This window comes from Buteo buteo, chromosome 2 (genome assembly GCF_964188355.1).
Source record: "Buteo buteo chromosome 2, bButBut1.hap1.1, whole genome shotgun sequence".
Classification (NCBI taxonomy): domain Eukaryota; kingdom Metazoa; phylum Chordata; class Aves; order Accipitriformes; family Accipitridae; genus Buteo; species Buteo buteo.
The window spans coordinates 58,784,887-58,809,906 of record NC_134172.1 but is presented as its reverse complement, the minus strand read 5'-3'; the positions used below and the strand labels follow the sequence as shown (position 1 = coordinate 58,809,906).

The window sequence follows — 25,020 nt, the reverse complement described above, 5'->3', positions numbered from 1 at the left end:
TTCTTCCCTCAATATTTGTTCTCTCTTGGTGTGAATGCTGAATAATTAAACAAGGCATCTGAGGAAGAACAAAGCTTTTTGACAAAAGTGATATTGCCTTTTAATTTTCAGAATCAAGTATGCTGCAGTGAGTGTGAAAGTATTAATTCTGCTATTAATTTAAATTACAGCTATTCTGTAAAGCTGAACGCTGGTTCAGTACTGGTGTAGCACTATTGCTTAATGTCAGAAGGACAACAGGATTTAGTGTTTCTAAGACTAGAAATTTAAAAACTGTTAAGGTCTAGTCCTGGGTCTCCCAGCAAGCTTCTGAAAAGTATCAAATGCAGTATTCAGTCACAGAATCCTCCTCCAGCAGTAGGGGAATGAAATCCAGGGTGCAAAACTCCAGGTAGGAAACTCCCTATGGGTGGCTAATAGGAAACACTGAGGAGGTGGATAGGTCTTGGAGCTAATCTTAATCACATACCATATACAATAGCGAAATACTATAAAAGCAAGACGTTAAACTTGCAAAAAAAGAACATAAAATATATAATCAGAACTAAGCAGGTTTCTCGCTTTATGCCCTTCTTTTTCATGCACTTAATTCTCTGTTCCTTCACACCTTTAAAGAACGTACTGCAAGAAAGATGGAGAACGTCCCTGAACAGCAGAGATCCTGGCAAGCATTTCCCCTGCAGTGCACAAGATGGGTTGAAACCCTCTCGGGCCAAGGCATCCGGGTTTCTCGTACCATGGGAATGCCTAATGTTAGAACCAGATTATAAAATTAAATGAAAAAAAAAACCCCAACCAAAACCCAAGAAGGCCTCCATCTTTTCCAGATGAGATGGGGGCGGGGGCAGGGAGAAGAACAAGCCTGACAAGCAGTCCTCTAGGTTTGCTACAGGCACTTCCATGGCACATCCACCAGAAGTCTCTAAGGCAGCTGGCAGGAGGAGCGCTGAGCTCTGCCTTACAGATGCTCGTGGTCTGAGACACTCAGTACTGTCCAAATGGAAGCATTTGTAGGTAAAGCTTAAAGTTTCTGGGCAACTTAAACATAAAATACTTGCAAAGAAACTAATAATATCGATGTGGATCACTTCAAGATCATGATTTTGAACTTAGTCCTCCTACTGCAATTGCTGCAAACTCCTTCTTGATCTGGCTCTACTATTTCATAAAATGCTTTTAAATTTCAAAGCCTTACATCAACACTAATGAACATAGCACTACACTTAAGTATATAAAACAGTAAGGCTCTGTCCCTCCCATTCTTGTTAAGCCCCTGTAAAAGTGAGACACACAACCCTTGCAGTGTTTTTCAGGAGCAGCAGTATCCGCAGAAAAAAAATAGCATTAAACACAGATGGACACCTTCCGTACAAATCTGCTTCAATAGTGCAGTAAGCAATTACTGTTGGAGAAATAGTTTCTTCAGATAATTAGATACTTAAAAGTTTAAGTTGTTTATGTTTATATAAGCACAGAAATTATAGACGGAATTATGCAAACAAATCTATCATAGACCATGAGCTCCTGTCAGGTTGCTAATGAAGGTAGAAAGTGGCAATCTTTCTTTATAAGGTTCTCTAATGACCATGATAATAAACCAATTTTTTTTTAGTGCTGCACATTTCCCTTCCCCCATTTTTTTTTCCTCTCAGTATCAGTTTATAGTGACAAATGCTTTCAGGAGACAAAGACGATAAAAGAGACTTGAAGATAACACTCTTCAATTATGCCAACACCCAAATGATTAAATTAAGCAAAAATTTAGTATTTCATTGTCAATTTGACTCTGAATTCTACCTAAACAAGTTTATGGACTCTGTTAAGGTACATGTTATCTTCACTTAAAATTTGTTTCAGAGATGCATTAAAGTGACAATTGCCTCTTTTTCCTTACTGGAAGCTGTAAAGGCTAATAATACAGTACTCCATCACAAATATTACCTTTCCTTCAAAGCGAACATCTGCTGTTTACAGAAGATCCATGTATACTTATTAAGAAAGGATTCTAGATCCACGCAGTGTTCAGATATATACTTCCTTCACATGACGACTTCCTTTGCCTACTGTACACAACCAACAATACTGCTTTTAGGAAAGGCAGAGATTTCCTATGCAATCTGCGCCTTCTCATGCTATCTGGGCACTGAAACGGGTTATAATGGCAACATTTGTTTATTCTTAAATGTACGAGAAATCCTAAAATCATTAAATTAATTGCAGGAATTACAGACCATCCAATTATGCCAAATACCATCTTATTTTCTCTGGAAATATTATAGTGTAAACCGTTGGCTGGAAGATTTTTTTTTAATCAAATACTATAGGTCTTAGCTGTATTCTCCTCAAAAGGTGATCTTCATTAGTGATGCAAAACACATGCCACAGATTTTTACCTTACAACTGTGTGAAAAACCATGCTAACTGCCTTTTAGAGCTAGGCCCAAACAAGAATCTAGATATTATTTTATCCATAAAATTTCTGTTGCAGTCTGAAATTATCTGTAACACGAGGCAGACATACAACAATGAACCAGCAGGAAAAAATCGTGTTATTTGTTGCAGCTTGTTCATTTGTGAACAGCAATAAGAACAGTTGCATATACCAAAGTAATACTCATGTACTTATCCAGCTCTTGCTTATAAAGCACCCTAAAGAAGAAAAATCCTCAAAGTGCACAGCACTTGCTATAATGAAAGAAAATACAGAGACACAGATATAAAATAACACATTGCTGATTTCTTCTGTCATGATAAAATACAAATCATTACTGATTTATCATCAATATATCTCTATTTTTCTATTCAAACACAATAACTAGGATTGAAAGCCTTCAAAACTATCAATATAGAGAGAATTACTAAAGAATGAAATACCGATGATGCTAGATGTGCAATTTATAGAGTACTGCTAGATGAGAACACAGAAATAATATTTTCTTCTGTGTGGTTACAGAACTGGGCATTTCACAGTATCTTAAGTATCATCTCTTCTAGAGTGCAGAAATGAGTAATAGCAACATACCCAAAGAGTTTGAAAAATGAGCATATTGGTTTTGAGAACAGCTGCCTGAACGCACCCTAAGAATCCACCTATGATGTCACACACATGTCATAGTGTGACAGACACCACCTTGACCCTGGCCCCACTCACTGGCAACACTTTGAAAAACTCTGCACTGCGCAGGACTGGACACAAGAATGGTGCAGAAGAAGCATAATGAAGAAGAGCAACGATGGTATGTATCTGAGTGAAATAAAAGTATTTCTGTTCACAGACCATGTTGCCATCCCATCACATACCATATTTTGGCTTGAACAGAAGCACACGTAATTCAAATGGCAGAGGATTTTATAAAATCTTCATGGACAACGCTCTTTGTACCAGGCTTCTGACAGAAATGGGTCACTTATGTTCCCATACAAGCCAGCACTTATGGAAAAAAAAAAAAAAAAAAATCTAAATAAATGCACAAAAAAGTTCTCATCCTTCTCTCCAAATGATTTATTGCTGCCAGAGCTCTAATCTAATTTTAGGTGAGCTCATCTTTTTTTCTACCCTGGAGCCATTTTAACTTAATATTGCTCTCCTTCCAGAGCCACGAGAGAGTACAGGCTCCCTTAGCCACCACAGATGTTGTGCTGACATTTTACTTTAGCTGTTTGCTGAAAAAGTCATCAATATTGCTCTGCTCCTGACGAGACCTTTTCTAAGAAAAATGAAACAAATTGCTGGCATTAGATCAAACTTTGACCTCTGCAGCCCAAACTGGGGAATGTAAGATCTGAACTCCTTGTGCTGCCTCAGAAGCTTCCAAAAGCTCCTCCAAGCAGACAAACTTCTTTATTTTAATAAAAGATTTTCTGAGCTGCCAGGCTGAGGCTGCCTCCCTGTTCACGCTGCCATGTGAGCCAGCTGGCAGGTACAGGCAGACAGCCTGGGCTCCCACGGGCCTGCCTGCACTGCAGCCATCCTCCCTCCGAAGTAGCAGCAAGTGTTGCGAGGTCTTTGGGAAAACCATTTCAGAAATCATCTTTTCATCTGCCTCTTTCCCATCTGCTCCCCCCCTTCCCATCCTCAATATTCCTGACCTGCGTTCTGTTTCACCAGCGTTATTCTCCTTCACATCTTCATTTTCCCGCCCTTAGTTATTCCCAGCTCCTGCACAACCTGCTCATGTGCTGATCTGAAGCTAAGACTGCATGGAAAGGGAAACCACGGTCTGAAACGCTCACTCATTGATTGCTATTTTCCAGTCATGTACAAGTTTCTAGGAAGATTTAAAAGGTTTTTTGGTGGTTGTGTGTTTTGTTTTTTTAAAACTGGTTTCTGAAGGAAAAATGAGTGTGATTACTCTGCCAGTTTTCCCCAAATAAACCGCAGAGGAACGTTTTGAGTTCATCGTCTAATTTCTATCACATTTGACAGCGAGATGAAAGCTGCAAAGATACGACATTTCTAAAGTTTCATAAAAATCTGTGGCTTGAAAGAGCAGAGGGACGCCCCAGCTCCCTTGCCCTCCTGTCATAAGGCTGCAGTACGAGCAAGCAGTTATTCGCTCTGTTTAGGTGCTGCCAGTCAATCTGCTGTGGTGGCGAAACACCGTCTCCTGCCCAGTGAGCAGCTATGGGGCATCAAAGAGGAGCCAAAAGCGAAGAGGATTTTGCAGGCGGGCTGAAGCCACAGGGCACATGAGGAGCAAAATGTATGTGTGCGGGGAGGCTGATGGTAAGGAAAGCAAATGCAGTGACTCTGAGGACAAAGCCACCCAAAACCATCATTGAATCATTTGGGGTTTTTGGTGTCTTGGTGCTTACAGTGAACCTCCTTCAAGAAATCTGTAGCATAAATAATATGCTTTCCTATACTTTCATTTCTCTTTTATTTTAGTAAAATTATGCGACATTTTGGAAAACTAGTTATTTTCCAAATACCAAGGGATGCAGTGGAATGTTAAGTCAAACGATCCTTACGCCATCTCCAAGAAAAGACCTGTAGGAAACTGCAAGCTGCTTCCTGGCACACCTGGCACACTCGGATGACCGCTATGGGAAAGGATGTATCTGAGCCCAACGGGATGAACCAGCTTGAGGAATCTGTTCCGAGCCAAGTCTCAAGATCTGAGAACAACTAAACGCTTCAAATCATTGCCACAGCAGGGAGTCTAAACTGTAGTCACAATGTTTTCATTTTTAAACAAGAGATAAGAATAATGTTTCCAACTGAGCAGGCAGCTGAAAGAGTGAATTGCGGGAAAAGACTGACGCGCTAGAGATTTTACACAAACTCCTTGACTCATGTTTTCCAAACATGTAAGGAAAATGATGCAGTAAACACAGAAACAAAATTAGCATTTGCATCTCTGCGTTGTCTGTACTTAGACATAACAGCTCCTGTGCTACGATATATCTTTAAAACCAGGATTTCCTCAAGATCAAATAGCTGGATCTTCTCCAGAACATCACTCAAGCGCTTCAGACCATCTCTTGTGCACTTCATTTACCATAATCTCCACTATGCTATGGATGTAGCATTAAACTGGTAAATATGATTTTATTACAACACAGTAGACCCATATAATGTCATCTAAGTTGATTTGCACTTAGGTTCAAAGACCCACTATATAGAGATAATAAATATGGTACCAGACTGTCAGGCAGGAGAAGCTAGAAGAGACAGATGACCTTTGTGCAATGTTTCACCCTCCTCTCTCTCAAGAATGTATAATTATGAAGGTATGAAAGCAGACACAGTCAGCCACCACTGACAATGACCAAAATGCCACCAATTTTATTAGAACACAGAACAGCTTAAAAAAAAAAAAAAGGTAATGAATTGCTTAGTTATAGCTGTGTTTGCTGTGTCTTTGTTTCCCTGAGCGCCTGAGACAGCGTGAACAAAATTGCCAGCAGTCCCATTACAGAGACAGGTTGATGGGTTGGATGACCCCATAAATCTTGTTCACATCTCATATCTGGGCTCTTGACTTGCATCTTAAAAAACTTTTGTATCTATGTCTTTGCAGGCAACCTGCTTTGCCATTTCAGAAGGGTTTCTGCCAAACCCAGACAGAACAATGAATGCTTTGTCCTACCTGGCATGTCTGTAATTGCAAGCCCTACCGGGAAACAACATATACCTTGGAGTTACTCTTTGAGACACCCTATGAGGGGAGATGTGCACTAAAGAAACAGACAATCAACAACTTAATAAAAAAATCTCCAAACTCAGAAGAACCGTTTATTCCCTTGAAATGCGAGCACCCCTTCGCAAGCACTACACCTGCCCTCCCCTGACACGTACCAGCCCAATTCTGCCTACGTCCCTCTTACTCCGGTGTCATCAGGAGTGGCATGACACAGCAGGAAAAGAGACCGGTTCACTGTGAGACCTGCTACTCACTCTCTTACAGTGTAACGGCCCCCCTTCCAGCCGCACGTCGTTGCAGGGAGCTGGTGCCGATGGGCACCAACCACACGGACCACCTCACCGCTCCTTGGGCTCAGGGAGAGCAGAAGGTAGTGGAGCACAACTGGCCCTTTCTGCATCACTGAAAATCTATCCACCTTGTAGAGTCTTACAAATGTTTGGGGAGTTTGCATGATGAAGGACAAACTGCAACAGTTGGCCTGAACGTGCAATGTGACTGCTCACACCAGTTCTCTCCTGGATCTCTGTGTGTCCTGTCACATGGAGCACGGACACTGAGGACATAGCACTGCATGCAGAACAGCAGTGGTGGAGAATGCAACCTCTGCTCTTCCATTGCTTGGTATCTCCAAGCAAAGGGTTTCTCGATTTGTAATTTTCACCATATTTTCAAACAGAACAGCAACCAGCTTTCTCCTCTGCTGTTCAAATTCAAAATTAAAACACAACCAATAGGTTTCACCTATTGGTGAAAGGCACTGCAAGCAGCTGAAGAAATGAGTAACAGATGTAAATACCTGCTTGCTGTGCAGTCTGTGGGATCTGTTGACTCCGCTGTGCATTGTACTGAACTGAGGCAATGGGTCTGTACTGCTGAGTTGTTGAGGTAGGGTACTGACCAGATGGGTAATAATACACTGGCATCTGCAAAGAAAGAGAACAGCAGCTAACTATGGACTCTAAAGCTCAAAGATTCACGAAATAAAACAAAACTGGAAGGGGAGCAAGAGTTCAAGTCAAGCATGTTAGTGGTAACAGTAATCAAGGGGAGAGGTTTGCATTATGTCTCTTCAAGAACTGCTGCTTGCTTTCAGCTTTGCTAGGAAAAGGGCTATCAGTGCCCACATTTCTTCTCAGATACTTTAGGAAACAGAAGAAGAATAATTTTAAATAAAGAAACAAAAACGTATAGGGTGCATAAAAAGCTACATGCATATACCAAAGAAATCACAGTAAAATATCAAATGCTGCAGAAAAATGGATGCAAACACCACCTTCCATATCAACATAATACATATAAACAGCATGTGGATCCATTAGTGAACTCTGGAGAAAATGGTCAATTCAAAGCAAAGAATGGCCTGGAGTAAAAATATATAGGAGCAAGATAGAGGGAAAGATGGAGTGCGCGTGCCCTTAACACTTTTAAGAAACTATTATTAAATTCACGCTTTTGTTTAACTGGTACAACCTTCCTTACATGAACGTTTTCCTGTAAAGCCTCTCTCGCACTTGGTGTGAACACAACTACAGTTCAAAAAAACAATCATAGTTGTTTTCTCGCAGGAGCTGAGGGTAGGCACTGAGTCAGCAAGTTCTGCTAGGCGGGCTTCTTTTTTCTATTATTATTGTCATTAGAGTAACATGTACTACATCACCTTATCACGTAGGTGAACATGGAAGTTTGAGGGTGACTGGAGCTAAAGATTTTCCCCATACATGCTATACCACCATTACCGAGACATTTGAGCTAAACAGTTTTCAACTGACCTGTAGCAAGTTCAAAGCACTCAAAATTTTTCATTTTCAGCTGCAGTGGATGCTGTAGGTACCTGACAGAGTTCAGCAGTGTATGGTATTAGCAAACTACAGAAGGACACCAGCTTGTGAGAACGTTGCGCCTCTCGTGACTTCTGCCACATCTGTCAGCATTTCTTTATAAATCATACTTTTTTTTTTCCCTTTGTGCATAGCATTTATCCTACTCAGACATATACACAGAGTCATACCAAATGCTTTTGGGTTTTTTCATACAAAAATAAGAACTATTTTTGCCACTTTTATTTGAATGGAGGAAATGTTCCTGGAACAGCTTATTCAACTTGATCACCCATAAAGTATTAGCAGAGCAAAGGTAACTTTTGTATGCTGCTAGGACATCATAAGAGAGATCAGAAATTTACCTAGAGACGACATCAAATGAGAAAGAACAGGCATAGACACAAAAGACTAGGCACGAAGAGGGTATGGACAGCTAATTGGGCAAGTAGAAGACTACTGAATAGGTAACTGGTGGGAAAAGTATCAGGATCAACAAAGCTGGACTTGGTGGTATTGGTGAAGTGAAACCCCCAGACTGACTGACAGTCAATATCACCTGTCAATCAAGAGGCTGAATACACATTCATTTTTCAAGGTCTATTCATCTTCTCATCAATCAATGGAAATAGCAGAGAAACAAGAAGGTTTTGATTAGAAAATGTTGTAAGCTATCCTCCCTCCAGACAATACCAAGTGATGCCTAATGGCTACGGTCTGCCCTCAAGTCATTTGTTTTGTTCAGAGACTAAACTCACAAAAGCAAAATGCCTTTGTAAAATGGACAAAACCATGATGAATTTGTTTCTCTGCAAAGAAAAGCCACAAGGTGTAGGAAAGTTGACCCAGGTATTTAAGATGCAAAATCATTCTTTAAACATTGTAGCATTCTAAATTGTGGATCAGGCAAGTTTAGTGTGATAAACTCATCATGTGGAAACCTGATTGTTCTCAGCAAGACTCTGCAATAGGAGACTTGAAAGGACCAAGAAGACTCAGTCTAAGTAAAGTCAATGCAAATAGTTAATCCTGCCTTGAAGCAGGGGAACAGAGTAGACATCCTCTCAAAAATATTCTTTATTTTCTATTACCATATTCTACAAATTAAAGAATATTAAATCCCTCTGGAAATACTCTCACTTCTCCTGGCAGCAGCTTAATCTCACTTAAAGGATTTAAATTTATTTGATTTACCCTCAACTTCCTCATTTTCCTTGTGCAGACAAGCCCCTAGATATTTGAAAATACACGAGCATATGAGAACAATGTGAATTATCTCTTGTGGAAAGATTCTATAGGTATTAACTTTAAAACATACCCTAAAGAATATAGGTTTTGAAGTGAGGTTTATAGTTGAACATGCTTAGCACAAAAACATATACGTACACTGAAGCATTCAGAGTAATTTGGAACCATGTATTTATTTTTACTATACAGATAACACCTCAGAGTTAGTCAAAGGGTTTTCTCCCTTTCTCTCATTTTCTCAGTTCATTGGAATACATTTGTTATATACCCCATTTAGAAGCTTATAAGAGTGCAATCTATCAGCCTGAAAAATGTTAGTAGTAGGAGTATTGGGGAAAAAAAAATCATTTCACTTAGAAAGATTAATGGATGAATTTGCCAGTAACCACGTACACATGACTGCAAAAAAGAGGTTTGGGTTTTGGTGGGGGTTTTTTGTTGGTTTGTGGTTTTTTTAAGAGATCAGACATTAAAAGAAAGGCTTGGTGTAAAATATGTCTTTCGTGGTTGAGGGGTTTGGAAGGATCTATTTTCAGTTATCTTGAGTATATCTCTGCATCAGTAGTTGAAATATGCTATTTGTCCTTTCTGATATTACTTCAGTGAACAGTGGAATTAGAGGGATCAGAGATAACAAGTATCACTTACATCATCTACCCTGACCCTCTTGAATTTTTTAGTTTCTCATTACATCAGCGTTACTAATACTTTTGCTTATGTGCTCTTCAACAAAAAACATTACATTTCTGTAGCAGCCTACCAATATGTCAAATTATACTTGAATTGCTTTCCCATGTGAATGCACAATCTAACCTTGGACCTTTTGCTTGTATGACATATTTCATTTACAAAACCAGGAAGCTTCCACTGCACTAACAAGCATGCCAACACAGCTATATGGTTATTCTAAGAAAAATAAAAAAACCAACCCACACAAAAAAAACCCAAAACCCAAAAAACCCCCAACCCCCAAATTTAAAAAATGCTCCTCTAAGACCATAACCTAAATAAATGCTGTCTTCTTTAGTCTAAAAGCATAGTTTCTTGATCTTAATCCTTGACACTGTGAAAAATGCCCCCTCTTTAATAATTACCATGGAAATAGTTGACAGATGATCCTTACCCCCGTGGATATTCTTATTTTGAAGGTGAATACCTTCCTTGTTTGTAGGCTGACCATTCCAATGCATTTTTTCTCTCATGTACAGCATTTTCTTTATTTAACTTAAACTGCAAGAGGACTGGGCACATCGCTTCAGAGAAGGTCATGAAATGGCACAAACAGGCATTACTTTTTCCTCCTCCTAATGTGCTTTGTCTCTAGATGATGGGCAGAGACTCAACACAGCATTGCCTTTCAGCTTTGTTCTGTCCACAGACAGTGTGAAACCCATTACCAGGCTGGGTCTCCCTTGGACTGCTCTCTAGCAGCATCCCTTACATTCACAGGTATGGTTTTTCTTCCTCATGGTAGGAATAAGATTCCACACATCTCTCAGGCTGATTTTACTTTCCTAAACTATCTCCCTACTGACTTACAGCTTGACTCTGCCATCAGATAGGTAGTCTACCTTCTCTTAACATTGCTGATATCCAGTTAGCTTTGGATTAACACCTTCATCCAGATGATAACTGATGCTAACACTACTGCTAATGGCAGCTACAGTTGCATAAATGGGATTGAAGACAACAGAAACCAGAGTGATGCATGGACACATGAAAGTACCATTTCTTCCCAATATCTAACTGACTGGGATCAGTCGTTCTTCAACGAGTTTTCTCTTCCCTCTCCCAATAGTTATAATAACAGTAACAAAAAATAATGGCTTGTGTACAACAACTGTAGGATGTCCTCAAATATAATCTTCTGAGATCATCAAGGAAAGATCCACTCCCCAACCTTCCTCATAGCAAGTTTCCTAGAGGACACATGCTATGAATAAAGATTTTGTCTTAGGGTAGCTATGGTCTCTCTAGGAGGGGGCTTCTGCAAAGAGACATCTAAAATTAATGATGACACAAAATTAATTCAGGTGAAAAATCCCTCAACATGTGTATTACTTCTCCAAGCCTCTCCAAGAATTCATGCCATCTCATTTTTGGACATCATTTTGCCAGTATACCCTCCAGAAAGAATGAGTCAGAGGTGAAAACAACTTTTAAGGTAGGATATCCTTTCCCATTGGCATAGGACTTGCAGTTTTCCCATTTCTTCATTTGCGGAGGCAGAGCAATGACAAGCACCATTGAGAGAGTGTTGCAAAAACCGAATGTGGACCCTTGTTGAAGTGCCTGGGCTCATAAGCGCTATAGAAGAACCAGTGGAAAGAGAAGAAAATTGAAAATAGAAGAAAATAGAGAAAGTCAAGATGTACATTTGCTATTTGTGATACAGAAAGCAAACAGGCATTTGCTGCTAAAAGTCCCTTTCAGGAAACCCAGACTAATGGTTGGGGGTTTTGTTTGTTTGTTTGTTTTTCCAATTGGCTGAACAAAGACGGATCATTATTTTCAGGTTATTAAATCATAACTCTGTTGTCAAACTGGGGAGTAGCTGTGATAAAAGAAGCCAGCAGAAGAAACGTAAGGGGTCCTCTCACCACTTCTTAGGCATGTTATTTCAAACTCAGTCTGCTTCTGCTTTGATACAGACTGGGAGAGAGACTCTTGGAGAGCAGCTGTAGAGCCACATTTAATTGAACTTTAATACAAAAGCTAATAATTTAAATGCAGTACCATTGGGTTTGTAGGCTTGGTAAGCATTTCTTTCTCCTCCTTGCAGCTCCCAAAGGAAACGATCATACTCACAGGACCTCCACCCATGTTTTCACTGCTATTTTCCAACAGTATACAGGGCACCACAGCCAACCTAGTAGGAACCTATCAGCAGTGTATTTACAGGAACTAATTAGCCATTAGAGTCAAGCCTCTTTTTTACTAGTAGAAATTCAATAGCAACATTTAAGATATAAAAGTGCTTTTACATTGATTGTGTTGATTAATGCATCACATAATGTTTTGCATGCATTACCGTCTTTATTGCTCTTTTTTTTTTTTTAAGCCTGTCTCAGACCACCTGCTTTGGCATCTGAGAGCAGCATTACTATTGCACCTAAGCCCAAAAGAGTAAGAGGTGATTCAGATTGCCAAGAGCCACAGTGAAATTTTTCCATGGGCAGAACAGGGAGTCAGGGTCTAGCTGCCCTGCACAGAAGGCTGATCTGTTAGGAACTACAGTGGAACTACTATTTCCCCAGGCTTCGCTCATCTTTTTATAAGAGGGATCCCCTATTTGCCATACATGTGCTACAAGTAGTATCCAAACCACTGTACCACGCTCTGGGGCTGAAGAGAATGAATTCAAACTTGAAACGTTAATCAGAAGTTCCCATCTGCACATGTGGATGCAGAGAGCTGCTGCCTCCTCTCCCTCCCTGCAGACCAAGGCCACTGTGCTTTCACGGTATGGGGATGTGAGCAGCAGGGACTGACGCCCCCACACCCTCTTCCACACAGCTATCTGACACGGATTTTTTTGGAATAGCAACAAGATGGAGATGAATGGTGTGCGCGGTGCAGCGGATGCAGAGGAAGCTGACAGCGCTGAATTTCTCACCTTTCTACACTCCCCGAGGAAAAACCATTCCCCAGTGAAATAACTGAAGTTGCTGCAAACCCAAAAGATACTGTTCTGCCCTCGGCAACTTTCCACTTTGTTACAAGATAGAAGGAAAGCGCCTGTACATCCCGTATTTGGGGTACAGACAGAGACACAGTGGCCACTAGACACACCAGTATGGTACTGGTCCTATACCAACCTATATATGAAAAGGCACCTCCACATCACTTGCCCTCTGAAGAAGTTAATCTGCCTCTCCAGTAGCACCAGAGCAAGTATCAATGAGGGAAAACAGCTTCACAAGGTAACACTGTACACCAGACGGAATGAAAACCCTGCACCCTGCTGCCACGCAGAAGGGTGAAATCCAATGCTCCCGCCCCAGGCGATGAAGGCTCAGCCACACGTTCGCCAGAGCTGCGGGCAAACCCACAGAACCAGCCTCTACAAAGTCAGCCGAGGCGGGGGTCTAGCAGAGAGCCCAGGGTGGGCTGCAATACTGGGCTCACCCTATGTGGGGGGAGAAGAGGCCCCGTGGGGTCCCCCACCACGGCAGGCAGCACGATGCTGCAGCCCCCTTAGCTTCCTCAGCAAACCCCGGACGGCAGGGCTGGGAAACGCATCGCTTCGGTGACAGCTTGTAAAATGGAGGTGCTCGCATTTATCTGGTTCACTGGAAGTGTCGTGAGGTTTGATTAAATGATGCTTGAAAACATTGAGGGCACCGGGGGGTTGTACATGAGGAGAGAAGCCTGGACAGCCTCCACTTACTTGCTTAGGAGACAATCTAGATGGGGAGACGGATTCATCAGGGGATTCTGCTCTTCAGGTCCTTTTTTTCCTCCCCCCCCCCCCCTTTTTTTTTTTTTAAAAAGCTACGTTTGGCAAACAGTGAAATCTTTTTCTAGGAATATTTTCAATTTACAAAAAAAATCACATTATATTGAACTTCAGCTCCTTAAAAATTATTTTTTGCAAGCCTTTTCTCTCAGAAAAAATGGCTGCATAGTTTCTCACTACAGAAACTGTGGATGTCACAGTCCTCTATGGGATGTGAGCATCCAGTCGTCTTCGGATTTCTTTTATTGTTAATTAGTGATCTAATTAACTAGATCTCTGGCCCACTTAAAACATTATAACAGTATAAATTCTTCATTACTGTGGCAATAAAGAACCTCATTAACAAACACAACTGGAAATTTTCAGTAAGAAGTGGCAAACAAAAAAACCAGTAAGGTTTATACTACTTCTATGTTAAAAGAAACAGTGAAGTTTTTTTATGTTATTTTGTATGTATTTTCTTCCAAAGGATAAAATGAAGACAGGAGAAATACTATTAATACCATTTTAAAGTAGAGTTTAAATGAAGTTATCTATAATTGGATAACGAAATTCAGCTTTTTAAAGTGTATGCCTTGAAAATGGGCCAGAAAGTCATCTGTGCATTTTACTTCTTGACAGTAATCACTTTCAATATTCTGTAAAGGTACCCAGGAGACAAGTAGAGATGTTTGGTAGTGAACAGTAAAACATAATCAGTCTTCAGGAAGACAGTTAAAATTACTGATCTGTGACTTCTCACATGTTCGAGTCAATTAAATATGATTAACGGCTACCTGGGCTGATGTGCATGTTGCTCTTTTGGTATATATACGGGGAAAAAAGACTACGGATATTTAGTCATCCTCCTCCTTCATAGTCATGTGCAGATGTGTCCTAGAGTATGAACATATGTTCAGAAAATGGTTTGAGGATAAGGAAGGAATTGCTGAAACCCAGGAAACGATAGAGGCCTTGCAAGTATCCTGCTGCCTAAAAATCTGCTAAGCTTTTACTAGGGCGGGGGAAAAAAAGTAAAATATCTAGAATCTGGATCATTTGTTTATATTCTCTTTCTGATGTTATAATGAGCACCATGCCAAACCGGTAGCAAAGGTTTTGCCTACCTGAGCAGGTGGTGGTGGTTGTTGCACAAAGCCCTGGGGCGGTGGTGGTGGCTGCAGCACTTGCTGGGATACTGGTGGACCTGAACCTGTAAAGCCTCCTGGGGGAAGCTGCTGACTTGGGGAAGCCATAATGTAACCCGTCTGCTGGGCAGGCTGCTGCAAGATAGGCGATGGGTAGACAGGACCAGAAGGTGATTCAGGGTTGTCTCCTGATGACTGACGACTTAAGCTCATCTGGTTAAACTGTGTTGTGATGTCATCTCGCTGCAGGGCAAAAGGCAGTAGAAAATTATATAGACGCGATGTCTGCGGTAGAAACGCAAATTAGCAAAACAAAAAAGGTTCAAATGGAGCATGAGGGGGAAAGGAATCATTCAGCTCAAATATGTGCCAAACTTTGCAGGGATATCTACAAAAATTGAGGCAATTAAAATGAAAATCACTATAAATGCTTTGACAAAGACTTCCAGACTGCAAGGTGAATGGCATTGCTTGGCAGAAAAGCCAATTATTTTGGCTTTTAGCACCCCCCCCCACCCTTATTCCAAAATGACAAGTGAACTTTACAAGTCTTCAAAATAAGACATTTTAAATATAAAGGGCATGAAAATAACGTTATGAGTACCTCTTTCCCCCCCAACAGAATTCCTCGGCCAAACACAAGCTGGTAATTTCACCTGTGTTTCAAAATGATCCCAAGAGGAATTCAGTAGGATTCAGGTGCAGACCTTCTCCTTTTTGGACTGTTTTGAAAATCTGAGGTTGTAGAGAAGGCAAAAAAGCTAAGCCTTCAGTTGCTATTTCAAGGCTTTTTATCCAGTGTTGGAAAGAAACAAGTACTTTATTTGAGTGGAGGGGAAAAAAAATACATCTATGGTAGGAAGAATGTACCCAGTAAAGTCAATGGACCTAAGTCTCATTACATGCTGGTAAGGATACAAAGATTCTAGACAGTATCTGTTCAGTCTTGCAAAAAGATCCATACTAATCAATGCTCTCAAGTTTACTCTGTTACAGTTGAAGATTTACAAATGTGGTTCTATGCATCTTCATTTGTGCCCGTATCATAAAACTTTTAAATACTCAACATGAAAACATACTCCATACGGCAATAAATCCAGCATAAAACTCTGTCATGTGCTAATATGCAGATTATGGTCCCTTCCTTATACCCCCTCATGGATAGGGAACAAGCACTATGAAAATGCTTTTCACTTAGAACATCCATGCTATTTTTTAAAAGAAGCCTCTTCGATTTTGCTTGCATCCCTGTGGTGTTCATTCTCCAAAACCATCCTGCACAATGTATTTACTGGCAGGAAACTTCAAAATAGAAAAAAAAAAGAAAGTTTGTTTATAGAAAGCACTGCCAGAGACTGCACAGACACTCACCCTCCCACTCTGAGAGCAGATACCATGGGCCAACATTTTAAACACTCCTGGAAGATCTTCAGGTGGTGTAAGAAAGTAATGCTATTAACTTTACCATCATCCCACATCCACATTCAGGCACATAAGTCGTCTGTCTGAAGTTGTTTCTTTAAAAAGCTAGGATATTCATTACCTGGATGGCGAATGACTGCAAACAGATTCTACCGAGAAACTTCACTGAGCCTGGAATGTCTCTGGATTTGCACAACAGAGACCAAGAGCTTCAAAACCCTATAAGTCACACATTGTGTGTATAATGTAATGTACATTGAAGACATTAATTTAGGTGAACTTTCACTATTAAATTAGCCACTAAAAACATCAGCCTCCCTATGACTATCAGTAGAACAACCTGAGATGCCTGCAAGACACTTTTCAAGGGAATTAACACAGAGATATGCAACTTCTGTTCAGCATGGAACATTTTAAATTGTCCTTTAAATGGTACTGCTCATCTACCAGGCATTAATAACATTATTTTAGCTGCAAGGACCTGTTCAGCTTTGTTCCCATCTCTTACTATAACTACGTGACATCTCTACCTTGGGAAAAAAATCAGTCATAAACAAGATTACCAGAGCAAGAGAGAAAAATAACAGAAAAAAATCTTGTAGTGCCTCTTAAAATGTCAGCTTCATTTTACAACAATATAATCTTAGCCCTGGAAGCACCAAGCCAGACTCAAGACTCTGGAAGAGCACTCTATTTATTTTTATTATAGATGTCCATCGATGCTCTGCAATGATGCATAGCATACCACACCTTCTGCAGCTGGTTCACTGCTACTCTGTTTTCCAAGTGCTCTGGTATCATCAAGGAACAAAGCCAGGCAGTGGATTTATTATACTGATAAAATAATATAAAATAAAAAATAATGATTTCTAGAGGTCTCTTCTTCAGCCTTTGTGGACATAAAAGGGGGATAACCCAAATCTCAAATGCCTAAGTTAGCAATTTAAGCTCCCTCGACATAAAGTAGGGAGACAAAAGGTCCTATCACAGGCACAACAAAACATTTTTCTGGAGGCTCTGCTAACCAGGTAGAGAGCCCTGCTCCTAACATCATCCTTCAGGTTAGATGACCAGAATCAGTGGGAGTACTCTTACAAAATGCTTGTCAGTACCAAAAGCGTTAAGGCAAACGGGGATTTAGAAGGGGCTTTCACATGGGACACCCCTCACAGTGCTCCCCAGAGGCTCTTGGGCAAACTCATGCTCACACCCCCAACTTCAACTTCAAGGAAAGAAAAAAAAAATAAAAATCTTTAGTACCACAGAAAACTGCTGCGTTGGAGAGACTGGCAGGAGATGCTGGGGAGGGTAAGAAACTGCTGGATATTGGACTGACTGAGAAGATGGCTGCATTGCCTGAACAGGCTGCAAAATAAACACAGTGAAAGACAATAAATACAACCTACTTAGCGAGAGATAACAACAACAACCACCACCACCTCTGTTGCTGAGAACAAAGGTCTCAAACAGGGCTCTGAAAATGCAGGTGACTCATTGCCAGCCCAAGTACAAGAGGTCAGGTACTGATTTTAGTCTTCATTTTAGCCTTAAACCAAACAATTCTTTATTACAGATTTTTCTGCCTATTTTCATATGTTTGATGGCTGTTAGATTAAATAAAGCCACAGCTACACCTTCTTATTACTGATGTGAGGCAAAGCCAAATTATGATTCTACATTTAATTTACGTAGATAAAATGGAAGAACAGCACTGTATGAGTACATATTTGAATTTTGCTGATAATGACTGATTTAACTCCGAGTGTGTCATAGGCAAAGGAATAATGACTGTAAAGCTGCTTTGGCAGAACACAATAGCTAAAAAAAAAATTGACAAAGAACAGGCTGCGAATTATCAACAGGCCTGTCAGCTTGGAGGAGATGTTTATCTAAGTGAAAGAACAATTTTCTACAGCACTATTACCTTAGAATAGCTTTACTATTCCTTTTGTTTTAATCTCTCATTTAACTTGAGACTTACACAGGTTTGGTACTACCTCCATCCTCTAAAACCGCTAAGACCAAATCAAGAAATAAGAGCCACAAACACATAAGTCCAAACCCAGTAAAATCAAACCAACTTCACTGAATTTAAACACTGTATTTCTGGGTGACCTGGGATGAAACTGTGCCAAATTATAAAGCCACACAAGAACCACAGTAGATCTTGGCTGCTCTGCGAGCAAGCAGGATGTAGGATTCTTGCTTGAATACTTCCCTCAGCCTGCTCTGGGAAACCAGGCACACAATCCACAAAATTAAGTCTGAACCAGACCCAAACCCTGCTGCCCATGCTCGGTCATGGCTGGCCACGTGCCACGGCTGGCCCAGGGGCCGGAGAGCTGACATACCGTGGCACCGTGCCCAAACTACGCTGCTCTTCCCTTCTGTTATAGCTCCAGAGCTTGTAGCTCCAGAGCTTCTAGCTCAGAGCAGGGTCGTGGCCAGAACATGGGACATGGGCAGAAGACCCATGGTCTGGGGCAGGGGTGCTCAGAGAACGGGCTACCCACAGCTCGGGTCTGATATAGCCAGACATGGAAGAGTTTGTAGAGCCCTGTGTTGTACTTGCTTCTTTGACTCAATCCCACTGCTGTTGAAAAGGACAGGGAAAGGTCCCTCTCTCTTTGGGGAGAATTACAGACTGCATTAGTTTGAGAATGAATGTTTCAGCTTTCACTTAGGGGCAATTTTTGCAAAATAAATTTATGTAGACATACACCAACTCACTTAACAGTCCTTTTAAAAATGGAACCATTCTTTAGATGGACATGAAAAAGGAATCTTCCCTCTCCATCTGTTTCATCCACGTTGAAAATACAGATCATGGGCCCCATTTCTTTCAAAAGAAAAGAAAAATGTCCTGATATTTTGCCTAGCTGCATCCTTCCCTCCTACCCTTTAGGTCATCCTTCGTATCCCTGAGAGCTTCTTCTCTTTTTCCAATGGCCACCACACCTACCTGCGTAACAAGGTGACTTGCCATTTGCTGCTGTGGCTGTTGAACCTGCTGAGGCTGCTGGGATGAAGGCTGCTGCTGAGACTGTCCCACCATCTGGCTCCTCATCGTCTGCTGGCCACTGGGAGGATTGTATATTGCCGGTGTCCCATCAGGATTTACAAACGGTTGACCTGAAACAAAACACCCTGCCTTTGCTCAACACTTTTAAGAACGTGCTGTTTTCTCTATGAAATCATACAACCTTGCTTTAAACTGATCAGTCTTTAGCTGACCTGCTACAACTGTAAAGTGCTCATCACTCTCAATGCCTCATTAAGGCATCAGCTATGGGTTTTTTTGTTTTTTTTTTTTTTTTTTTTTTTTTTTTGTTGGTTTTTTTTTTTCAGGCAAGGCAGATAGGAGATACTTGTTTTGGCAGTATGACTTTCCAAGGAATGGGTGGAAGGTTACCATGGCTATAAGATGATTCAGATGCTGTGGTTACTTGAAGTCATTCAATGATGAATCAGTTACTACTAGAATTGAACTCTGGAGCAAACACTGGAGGTAGAGAATATTCACATATATTTTATTGCCACGCAATAGCGGTCAAGCATACACAACCACTCCTGACACACTGTAGTTTGTATGGAAAGGAAAGAAACCAAACCCACTCTTGTTACTGATTTATTTACACATTCTAATAACATAGGGCTGTACTTTTGAGAGCTGTGCCCCATGTAATTAGAGGAGGCAGCACTGGAAATTATCAAGGAAGAAACACTTAAGATGTCTTTGAAGATCTCTTAAATACAGGACAAATTCTGTCCAAAGTTCTACTAAGTTGCTGAACTATTTTTGCTACAGATATTTTAGCTGGGGGAAGTGACCTTGCAAAAGCAATGTTGTTGGTTTTTTTGTTTTGGGGTTTTTGTTTTGCTTTGTTTTGGGTTTTTTTTGTTTGCTTGGTTGTTTTTTTTTAAAGTTTACCCAAGTCATTGTCTTACAAACAAAAAAGAAGTGGTAATTCTCTGTAGGGAAAATGTTTTCCATGACCTCAGTTCTCTCTTCACTTCCATCATAAATTCATAAATCAAAGGAATTACAGATGTTTCCATGAGAAAAAAGGAATTTTAGCAATGAAGTGATAACATTTAAAGTAGGTAACTAAAGTATGAATATCTGAGATACAATGGGAGACCTGGAGGAATTCAGTGACTGAGAGCAACAGTGAAATAATGAACTTCTGATTTGTATACCACAAGCATCTCTACCTGTTCCATCTACTCCTCAGCCTTTCAGTTCCTCCCTCTTATTAATCATGGTCAGAAATGTATGAGGAGCACTGGCTAAAGAAACCTTGTCTTCTCTTTCTAAAGCATCAAGACTTTCTGGATGAAGTTGCCATATTATACTGGGCATGTCTCACACTCACAGTGAGAAAGGTCATGATTTGAGTGGAAGAGAAACACGGGGCAGTTCTGTCCACTAGCTGATTTCCTGCTTCTTGCTGTGAACACACTGGGTGACAATGGCATGGATGCCCTAGATTTGGGAGTCTCAGGCTCCAGAAGCACTTTAAGAGACTGGGGAAGTTAGACTGGGTGAACAGGGTAACAGGCTCCCGAAGCCTGTGCCAGGCACTCAAGGAAAGCCATAAAGAGCACTTCCTAGTGCTCAGGGAAGGATGAGAGAACTGAAAGAGAAAAGGTCCAGCAATGCTTTTGAAGATGAAAAAAACCCAAGACCTTTCATGAAGAAATCTTGAAATAAGAAATGAAGAGGAGAGATCAGATGGTAACAGGGAAGACATTTGTAAGCTACGAACTGTGGCCCTGATAGAAGGGCAAAGATTGCAATGTCATTTAAAGGAGTAAGATTGAAATGTAAATGCTCTTAAATTGTCAAAGGGGGTTAAGCCAGAGAACATGTCAAGAGAAATGCTTTAAAGGGTAAAACAGACTGGTGAAGCGGGTGAAATGGAGAGTAAAACAGCATAGCCACATAAATGGTGTTTTCCCAAAGCAAGCAAGAAGCTTCTCTATCTGGGGAAGGAGAATGGTAAAGCAGAGGAGAGGAAACAATGGAAACTGAAGATATGGAAGAGAAAGTGTGGATTGCCAACACCTGAGGAGGAGCTGAAAGATATAATCAGAGCAGGGAGATACTGACAGCATCTGTGGATGCCATTAGAGGCTTGGCACAGTCAGTGACTATGTAGTGCAAAAGGAAGCAAAGATCTTTAAAGGACATGGCACTATGATCAAAAGAGAGAAAAAGATTGCAAGTAGCCACTCTGCAAGAGGAGAAGAGCTAAAGAATGGTGTTACATAGGGAAAGAAAATCTATTCATTACAGGAAACAAAGCTCCTTTTTCCTCTTCTTTAAACTGTCTTCTCTTCATCTATGTTTCTGACAGCATCCATCACTTTGATAGTCGATCACAGCATCCAGCAATCTAAGCCTCCTCCCTATGGAGCTTCTTTTGTAATGTTACTCTAATAAGATGCAGATATTCTGAGCCCAAAGAGTGGCAAATTTGCAGCATGTCTTTTGCTGCATGTTAAAAAAACAGTAGACGCTGCAGTATAGCCTGACTTCCAGCACAGGTAGCAGCGTGAAGCTATACGTCTGAGACAAGAATTTCAGCCTCTAAAAGAATCTGCTCCCTCCATTTTCTTTACTATGTATGTATTTACAAGGGAGCTACAGAAACAATACACAAGGTTTGAAAGAAACACAAAATTATATATACACAAAACCACTTGCTCCCTGAATGTTAAACATACTAACACACATGGAGCTCTCAGTGATGTCTCTGCAGACAATGAGGCACGGTAGGAGGGAAGACGAGGCACTCTGGTCTAGTGACAGTATTGAAAGGCATTATACCTATAGCACAAAAAGACTCCCTAGGTACCAGGGAAAAATATGAGCTAGCTGCTGCAAATTGCTAAACTGACAAAACAGATGTAGGAGATGTTCCTCTTAAACAGCTCTTCTGGCTTGCAAGTGTGGTGAGCTCCAGCCTCCATCTTTGCCACGGCCAGGAACGAGCATAACCTCTCAGCTGCTGGTGGGCTCAAAGCAGCAGTGATTCCTTTCATTTGTTTCTCTCAGTCCTATCACCTGAATTATGACTTCTGCCTACACCTGCTGAGTTCTGTATGGAAGCAGACCACATAGCACACAAAATGCCTTCTTCAGTATTGACCAAGAAATTCCAGTGTTACAGATGAACTGTCAATTACCAGAACAACAGAAATAAGTAAATTAATAATGATGGGTTTTATCCTATGCCCACCTCGCATTCTGTCCTCTCCCCTAACTGAGTTTTTAAGAAATGTCCAAAATCCCCATTTACACTGACGGTATTAGGCTCTCATGTCAATAATGTAATCACTTGAAAAAAGTACACATAAATAGTAAAGAGTTTACAAAAGTACAAGTTTTTGCAAGCTACTAAGTCACCTCTCTGGAAAGAACTTAGCACATTTGAATCTAAACAAACAAGAACTCCTCCCTAACTTCATATATGCTGATATATAATGATCAGTCCCAGGTACTACTATCTCCAAATATCTGTGGAAAGCTTGGTTTAATAGTCTGTCAAGGTTGTTTTTTCTTACATGCTGCATCTTTCAGGTTTTCTTGACTGAATTCTGACCAAAAAAGTACTTTTAGCTGTGGACTCACAAATAAGCTTTACAGATTTGCACCCAAATATTGGAACACGGGAGTGTAATATACATAAAATACTGGTTAGAAAAAAAATCCACAAATAAAAAGCTCCTGAATGTTCTATTAAGGATTCTGAAAAAATATTTTTGAGTTCAATTCTCAGCTCCCAGTATAATGGAAAATACATTTCACTGTAGGTTTTGTTATTTTAAACCCAGCATAACTCAGCAAAGGTTGACAGCACAGCTAGTCACGGTCACTGAAATAGTCCAAATCACTGAAGAAGCATCACAGGCTCAACTTCCCTGAACGTTTTTAATGCTGTCAGTACAATACTGTGGGGAGTAATAGTGTAATATGATCTGGATTTTGTCTGGACCAAGGAGGTAAGAAATTGCCTTAAACTTTCAGCAAACACAGAAGTTCAAGCTGAGTGGTTTCTGAAGTGTCCACAGTGCTTGGGTGACTGCAAGCACCTCATTTGTGCACTGCAGTGCTGCTAACTACCAGGAATTGAAGAGATTACAACTTGCTCTTATCACAAAACTTCCAATTTAAATAAAATTGCTAATCACACAGCTCACATAACAAAATTAACTCTGAAGTGCTAATTCAAATGCAGCCTTTAAGCCTTTTGAAATTCTGCTGTTAAGCACAATCTCTAAGACTGTGACATCGTATTTTGGTTGCACTATTATCTTGGCATGCTTGATATGGAAGAGTATCTGTCCTTACTGAAGCTAATAGGATCTCAGAGGATTCATCATAGCCAAGGAGTGCCAGGACTTTACAAGATGAATATCCTGTCTGGGACTGTAGGAGTGTGTTTTGTATCACTTCCCACCGGCTATACCACGACAGCCTCAGAAAGCCAATCCAGCTTTGCCTGCAGATTTGAAAAAACAACCTGCCACATGTCATTTCTATGTATATTTGCTACTTGCTTCCTCATAAAATGCCTTAAGGAAAATATCTCTAGAAACAAGAAATTTGCTGATTCCCCAGGTGACATGGGAAACACTAAGGGCAGTACCAGGTGGGAAAGCATTGTACTGACCTGTGTGCGGGTTGAGAAGGATACTGCCAGGTGGTATCCCTGCAGCTTCAAGTGGAAGAATAATATAGCTGGTGTTGCTGGGGGCCACCTGGCCACTCATCCCGTTCTCAGGGTAGGAGACGCTGCCTGAAGAGCTGGCTGTCACCCCGGGGACAAGAGATGCACTTTGGAGAGGCTGATGTATTCGTGACAGTGATCCTGAGGAGCCAGCACTGCTGGAAGACTCTGAGCCTAATAGAGAGACAACCGCAGCGGAGGGGGGTTACAAGGGACCCCAATCCCCATAAGACACAGCGCATATGCGAGGACAGCCTTCACAGCCTGTAAAGGCAAGCACTAGTCCACGCTCAGCTGGTAGGAGTGGGATTTTCACTCCCTACTGAGCTTAGTATCCAGTGGTATTTTTACAATTCAAAAGACTGCTTTCCTCCCGCAACATCTGCTTCCTCCCAGCCAGTAAACAGCTTTATCAAACAGAACACAATATGATCAGCATGTATTTATAATGCCAGAGTATTGGTTCATAAAGTATAAAAACTAAACGCGGGGTATGTAAACAAAAAAGAAAAAAAAACCCACAACACAAAACCCCACCAAACGTTTTCTGTAAGGAAAAAAAACCACCCTAAAACCCAGCAACTGCTGTCAGTCAAGTAACAAGGTAGCTGTGCCATACATGTATTAACTTAAAGCTACCTAAGACACTACCTAAGTCTTTTGCCACTTTGTTTTTTCAGCACCTAGCCTATTAAAATTGATCAGTCAAGATAAATCAAATGTGCTAAAACACATTTGTGCCTGGATGGTTGGGTTGACATATTATTTTAAAAACCAAATATAATTTCCAAACTTAAAGAGATTTTACTTGATTAGATTTCAGTTTGCTTCACGCAAAAATGACAAGAATCTCTGAGAGCGTAAGGCCCAGATGAACGGCTTCCTTGAAGTAGGATGTTAAGACAAATACAAGGGAGGAGTGGAAGCAAATGTCTGTATGGATGCTTCCTCCCAAAAGTAAAGTATATTTTAATTGCAACTTCTTTTACTTTACTTCTGTGCACTGTCTATGCATCTTTAATTAATTACTAACCTCCTTAGTGCCCTCCTGCAGGTGGAGAC

General features: G+C 40.7%; 1 protein-coding gene across 29 annotated transcripts in view; it reads right to left on the bottom strand.

Moving 5' to 3' along the window:
* The window catches only part of ARPP21 (cAMP regulated phosphoprotein 21), a 206,041-nt gene that overhangs the window by 32,372 nt on the left and 148,649 nt on the right, over positions 1-25,020 (bottom strand). For 22 of the 29 annotated variants that reach the window (XM_075056289.1, XM_075056280.1, XM_075056376.1 and 19 more), the window contains 5 exons: positions 23,902-24,132; positions 19,185-19,354; positions 17,483-17,587; positions 14,780-15,043; positions 6,946-7,072 (listed from right to left, as the gene is read on the bottom strand). In XM_075056289.1, coding sequence (XP_074912390.1) covers positions 6,946-7,072; positions 14,780-15,043; positions 17,483-17,587; positions 19,185-19,354; positions 23,902-24,132 — 897 coding nt within the window. The remainder of the gene's footprint in view (positions 1-6,945; positions 7,073-14,779; positions 15,044-17,482; positions 17,588-19,184; positions 19,355-23,901; positions 24,133-25,020) is intronic. The other 7 variants (XM_075056438.1, XM_075056455.1, XM_075056464.1 and 4 more) reach the window with 3 other exon arrangements.